Source organism: Haliaeetus leucocephalus, unplaced genomic scaffold, assembly GCF_000737465.1.
Source record: "Haliaeetus leucocephalus isolate CR32 unplaced genomic scaffold, Haliaeetus_leucocephalus-4.0 Scaffold224, whole genome shotgun sequence".
Taxonomy (NCBI): domain Eukaryota; kingdom Metazoa; phylum Chordata; class Aves; order Accipitriformes; family Accipitridae; genus Haliaeetus; species Haliaeetus leucocephalus.
The window spans coordinates 491333-497454 of NW_010972660.1; the positions used below are offsets into that span (position 1 = coordinate 491333).

General features: G+C 70.7%; 1 protein-coding gene across 1 annotated transcript; it reads left to right on the forward strand.

The window, feature by feature from the left end:
- Nucleotides 1-194: 194 nt before the first annotated feature.
- LOC104831456 (basic proline-rich protein-like) lies at nucleotides 195-2483 on the forward strand. Its single transcript, XM_010567043.1, has 2 exons — nucleotides 195-279; nucleotides 1036-2483. Exons 1-2 carry the CDS (start codon nucleotides 195-197, stop codon nucleotides 2481-2483), a joined length of 1533 nt encoding a protein of 510 aa, XP_010565345.1.
- Nucleotides 2484-6122: the final 3639 nt, after the last annotated feature.

The following is a 6122-nucleotide window of genomic DNA, read 5'->3' on the forward strand; positions in this document are numbered from 1 at the left end:
CAGCCACCCGCCGCTTGGCAGCGGGGGTGAGGAAGGCTGCCCGGTGGGGGCCTGGGCCCCCCGCACACTCCGGGGGCCGGGAAATCAGCTGGCGGCACCAAACGGTGCCGCTTTGGCAGAGCTGGCAGGAGCACAGCTTCTGGGGGGGCCTCGCACCACGGCAGGAGGGAGGGAGAGAGGGAGGGGGCGGCTGCATGGCAAAGGCACTTCCTTCCCGCGGGGGCTTCGCGGGGGTCCCAGCTGCTCAGACCTGCCACGGCAGTGCCCGGCCGGGCCAAGGTACCCAGAGGGAGAAGGGCCCCCACTGCTGCCAAGCGCCCGGTGGCTGCTCCCCCAGGAGGCTTTGCACCAGAGCCAGGCACTGTGATACCCACGGGGTGGCGGGCAGTCCGGGGGGGGGGGGCCATTCGCACCACCAGCAACCCCGGGGCTGCGGCATGGGCTCCTGGTTGCTGTCACTGCTGTGAAGCCGCATGGGAGGCCTGGCTGCAGCCTCCAGCATGGACTGTGATGTTACTGCCGTGTGTAGCGATAGCTCTGGCCTGCCTCAGCATCAGTAGGCTTCAGGGTTAATGCCCTGTTAAGGGGGCAGGAATCCTTCCCAGCATGGCTGTTTGGATGGATGCAGGGGGAGAAGAGGGTCAGGCAGGGATCCGGTTACTCGGGGCTGGATCCCTTACAGGGGGAATAAAGCGGGCAGTGTGCTGCACAGGGAGCCGGCGGCACCGGCTGGCCGGGTGCAGATAAACCGCGGGGAACAATGATAAAAACCGCAGTGAACAATGCGTCAGGGCCAGGAGGCCGCCAGTGCCGAGCTGGTTTCCCATGTGGGATGGGTTCACAAACGGCTCTTTGCCCCCCTGGCTGTGTGGGGGGCACCTCCAGGTGCTGGCACAGCACGGCACGGCTGGGGGTCCATGCATGGGGCTGGCCACGGGGTCGGCTGGGGAGGGGGCAGAGCCTGGCAGGTGACCGGCCACGGGTGCCATTGGGTGCCACTCTCATACCATCATCTCTCTCTTTCTCTGTCCCCAGCGCTCAAGAAGTCATTTGAGGTGGAGGATGGGGACGAGGCGCCCGGCTCCCCACCAGTGTCCCTGCTGCCCTTGGGCACCGGCGACGGGCACCGGCCACTGCAGCCCAGCCACCCACCCTGCTCGGGCACCGCCACCAGCCCCAGCCCGGCTCCCAGCCCCGTGCTGCGCAGCCGGCTCGGCACCAGCCTCTCTGCCGGCCGAGCCAACGGCACTGCTGGCGCTGGCATCGCCCGCGTTGCCTCCTTCCAGACCCACCAGGGCTTCGCTGCGGGGCCCGGCAGCGACGGCGAGAGCCTCCGCAGCTCATCCTCCAGCCTGGAGAGCCCTGCGCCCACCGGGCCCCCCCAGCCACCGGGCACCCCCCCGGCCACCAGCCCCGGCCTGAAGAAGATCCCGTCCCACAGCAGCGTCTTCCCGGCGGAGGTGGAGCATCCCCTCCATGGGGCCGCCGCCAGCCACGGCTCACTGCCGGCGCTGGACCTGCACATTGCCGAGGAGCCGGGGATGGGGACCCCCCCGCCGGACCCCTCGCCATGGGGCACCCGGAGCCCTGCAACCCAGCCTCGAGCTCGCCAGCCTTCCTCCTCCTCCTCCTCCCCAGCCCCATACGATGGCACCGAGGCAGCCCTGGGGCTGCCCACGCTCCCCGAGGGGCCGGAGGGGCGGCTGCCGGGGGGGTGGGACGCTGCCCCCCGCGCACTGCCCCGGCCGCAGCTGAGGGTCAGCCTCGGTGCCAGCCCTGGCCTGGCCCACCGGCCCCCACCGCTGCCCCGGGGCCAGGGGGAGGCAGCCCCGGCCCCCGCCGCCCCTTCCCCGGGGAGGGCTGAGGGGCTGCCGCCGCCAGCCCCCCAAGCTGCTCCCTTCAAGCTGGTGTCCCAGCCGCAGACGGTGCAAGTGAGCTCCCAGCCTGCCTTCCTCGGGGGGCTGGTGCTGGTGCCGGCCCTGGGGACCCTGGCACCGACCGGTGGAGTCGGGGCAAACAACCCCAGCGCCGGTCTGGTGGGGCCGTGGGGACCCTGCACGGTGGCAGCGGTTCCTGGCGAGGCTGCAGACGGCGGCTGGGCTGCGGTGACGCCGGAGCACGGTAGGACTCGCTCCTGTCCCTTCTCCTCTCTTCCCACCGGGACCCCCTTGCTGGGTGCGGTGTTGCCAAACCTCCCCGGTGAGCCCCGGCTGCCTTCAGCCGCCCCGGCGCTGCCGATGCCGGGGAGAGCATTGATGCAGGGTGATGGTGATGCTGGGGACAGAACGAGCTGCGCCGGCTCGCTACTCCCCACCGGTGCCGGCGGCCACGGGGCGCGTTTTATGCCGCCCGGCACGGCGCGGTGCGTGGCGTGTAGCGGAGGGGGGGCTGTACAGCGCGAAGCCGAGCGCGGCGCTGGCAGCACTCCCGGCCCGCCCGGCCCCGGGGTGCCTGGCGAGCTTCCCATGCCGCCCCGGCACTAATTGTTTTCCTCGGCGTGGGGAGACAGGTCGGGACACATGTGCCCCATCGGCGGCAGCGCCGAGCGCCGGGGCCCTGCGCGTGCCGGCTATCGCTGCGATCTTGTCCCACATCCAGCACTTTCTTCCCCTCTCATCCCCTCTTGCCTTGGCACGGGGATGGATCCTGTTCCTCCCTTCCCGTGGGGGCGGAGGAGGTGGCGGGGGGCCAAGATGCGCTCGGGCGTGCTCAGCGCGTGCCTCGTGCCGGCGGGAAGGACGCGGGGCTCCCCGGCACAGCCGTGCCTTTGGCTCCCACCGCGCCGGCATGGGCACCGCCGAGCCCGTGCCCATCCCTAAGCACAGGGCGGGGGACCCCCAGCGTCCCCCTTCCCGGCGGCTGCTCCGAGGAAGGCTGGAGGGCGCCGGGGTGGCCGGGAGACGGCCGCCACTGCTGGTGCTCCCTGTTTAGTTGCTTGGGGCTCATTGCCCGTCTCGCTAGGGTGTCATGAGAGCCGCCGTCGCCGGGCTCTAAGTACTGACGCCGGCAAAGGCATCCATACATCTGCTGCGGGCTGGGGTGAATCATCCCCCAGCAATGCCTGTGGCCGCGCTGCCCAGCCAGCCCAGCTGCCCGTCCGACCCGTCGCTGCCCGCGGCATCTGGCCGGGGTGGAGGGGATGGTGCTAAAGGCCGAGGCGGGGTGATGGGGACACGGGGGGATGGCGCTCGGGGATGAGCCAGGGTGACGGCGGGGCTACCGAGCGTGGCGTGCCCAGGCTGCGGAGCAGGGCGCGAGCCGGCGGGCAGCGTGTGGGCACCGGTTGCCCTGCGGATGGCTTGGGACTGGCAGGCGCTGCTCAGGCACAGCGGTTTGTCTGCCAGGAAGAGGTGGGGACGCGCCGTTTCCTTTCCTGGGAGGCCACCACGGCCCTCAGCTGGTGGCACCCATGGGTGGCTGTGGGGCAGCCATGGCACCCTCGGTCCCACACCCCGTGGGAGGAAGCGCCAAGCAAGCCGGCGACTGCCGTGTTTCACTTCCATGCCGAGCGAACACCCGGGTCGCCCACACAGGGCCCCGGGCGAAGAGGAGGAGGAGGAGGAGGAGCAGCGGAGGAGGAGCCGTGGGCTGCAGCCGTCCTCCTCGCCTTGCACCCCAGGAGCCATTTGGCCCCGGTGACCAGCTCTCGGCGGCGGGAGCAGCCCCAGCTCTGGCCAGCTCGCCCAGGTAGGGATGGCCGCGGTGGCAGTGGGTAGGGGAGCGTGTGGGCAGGGGGGTGCTGCCGTCAGGGCAGGGTGAGCCCCTCGGTCCCTGGTCCCTGCGGGCAGGCACGGGGTTTCGCCCGCTGGCTCACTTCTGCTTCTGCTCAGTGCCGGCACGCAGTGGCCCCCAGTCCCGTGCCGTGGCTCCCACCCATGTCACAGCCAGCCAGGCAGGATGGTTCAGGGTCCGGCCGCGGATGGGGATTGTCACTGCTGTCCCCTTGGGTTGCGTTTGGTGCTGGGAGAGGTGCTGGCATTTCTGGGTCACACTCGGCCAGGCAGGTAGAGCTGTGGTGAGCTCCTCACCAGCCTGATGGGCATCTCTCCCTCTGCATCCCCCAAATCCTCCATCCCTTTGCTGGAGGGGTCAGCTCCCTCTCACCCACCCGATCCGGAGCCACGCTCTCCCCATCCGATGGCCAGTTCGGCGCGACGGCAAGTGGCCAGGCTGGGAGCTCCTCTCCCAGCTCATCCTCTCCCAGCACCCTCCACCCTCGGAGCCTTATTACAGGCTTCCTCAGGGAACTGGCCAATTAGCCCCGCATCAGTAATTAAATCCATGGAGGAGACCACGGACCCGGGATTACTCGTCCCTGCCTGGAAAATAAGAGCATCTTTAATGAGTCCTCGAACAGGTCTGGCTGCAGGAGCCATTAGCCCGGGAGCTGTGTGGTGATGCCGAAGAGCTTCCACGTGGCCGCCCGGCTGCCGGCCATCGCCAATGGGTCTTTTCGGCAGCGAGGGCAGGGACACGGCGGGGGGGGCTCTAGCCCCACAGGGGAGGTGGTTGTGGGTGCAGCACCCAGTGCAGCCACGCACGCCACGACCCCATCCGCTGCTCTCTCCGGCTCTTTGTGTGTGCTCGGTGCTGCACGAGGTGGTGGGTGACAGCCAAGCCCCTGTGTGGGTGCTGCACCCCAGGAGCACCCCGGGGAGCTGGGGGGAAGGGGTGCAAGCACCACATCCTGCCTGCACGCAGCCTGTGGTGGCGGGCCACCCTGGGTGGCTCCAGGCAGCTGCTGCATCACTTGGTTCTGGATCTGTCCCACTGCCAGGGGCTGGCGGGGACCGGGGTGGGGGTGCAGGGGGGCCAGTGTCCCCCCGGAGCGGTGGCGTGCCCAGGTGAGCATTGGGGGGGTGCCACCTCCTTGCCTGCATGTGGAGCACCCCAGCGAGTGGGTCCCGGCAGGAGCAGGCACCCTGCATCCCCTTGGCCCCCCGGCTGGGTGTCACTGCTGTCACCAGGAAGTCCCCAGCTGTTTCGCCACTTCCGAGGAACACCCCGACCCGCGGGAGCAGGCGAGGCGGTGGGTTTGCACCCACCAGTGGGCACAGGGTGCTGGCTGCTCCCCGCACCAGGATGCTGTTGCCGTGGCAACGTGTTTGTTCGGCTCCATCACCTCCTGGTACCCCCAGGCTGGCTCAGGCCAGATCCTGCCTGCATGTCCTTCGTCCCCAGGCTGCATGGCATACGGCCGCGGCCTCGGCGGGGTGGCTCGGCAGCCTCGGCCATCGGCAAGCTGCCGCTCGAGCATCGCCGACGCCAAGAGCTGGCTGGCACATATGTGGCAGGTGGGGAGGCTGCGGTGCGGGGGGACGCAGGCGCCGTGGGGCACTGCGGCAGCGGGGTGGGCGGCAGGGCCACCACCCCTCGCCTCGCCGTGCCATGCCCGTGCTGTGGCTGGGCACGGGTGCTGCTCGGGGGGCACAGTGCAGGGTGGTCCCCGGTGCCAGAGAGCCAGTGGGCACCAGCGGGGATGATGCCCGCAGCCGAACGCTCCCGCTCCCCTTTGGTGCCACCGCAGCTACCCATGGGGGTGATGGGTGCCGGGGGGGGGGGGGCATCCCTGTGCTGGGGGTCCCCGTCTGCGCCGACCTGGCTGGAGGCCGAGCGGTGCCGGGTGCCGGGTGGGCACAGCCGGGTGGGCGCCTTCCCCACCCCACCGGGCAACCGGCAAACTTGGCGCAGGGGCTTGGCTGTGGCGGGGAGGGGGTTGATGGGGGAAGGGGGGAGGGATATTGCCATGCTGGTCATGTGTGGGAGCAGCAGCCTCGCCGGCGCTGGGTTTGGTGCCAGCCGGGGGCTGGCGGAGGAGAGGGGGCCGGGCTGCGGCGCTGATGGGGATGGGGATGGGGATGGCGCCCAGGGGACCCCCCCGGCTGTAGCGGGGTGCTGAGCGAGGCCACCGCGCCGCTGAGGTAGGACTTGAACAATGGCCGTGCCGGGCAGCAGCAGGAGGAGGAGGAAGAAAGGGTTCGGGGGCCCCCCCCAGGCCGCCGCACAAAGGGTTGGGGCGGGTGTGGGGCTCCGGTGGCCCCCAAGCTGGGGCACGCTCCGGGCACCGTCCCCCCGGGCAAACCCTGCGCGTCCCCGGGGCTGGGGGTTGTGCCGGTGCTCGG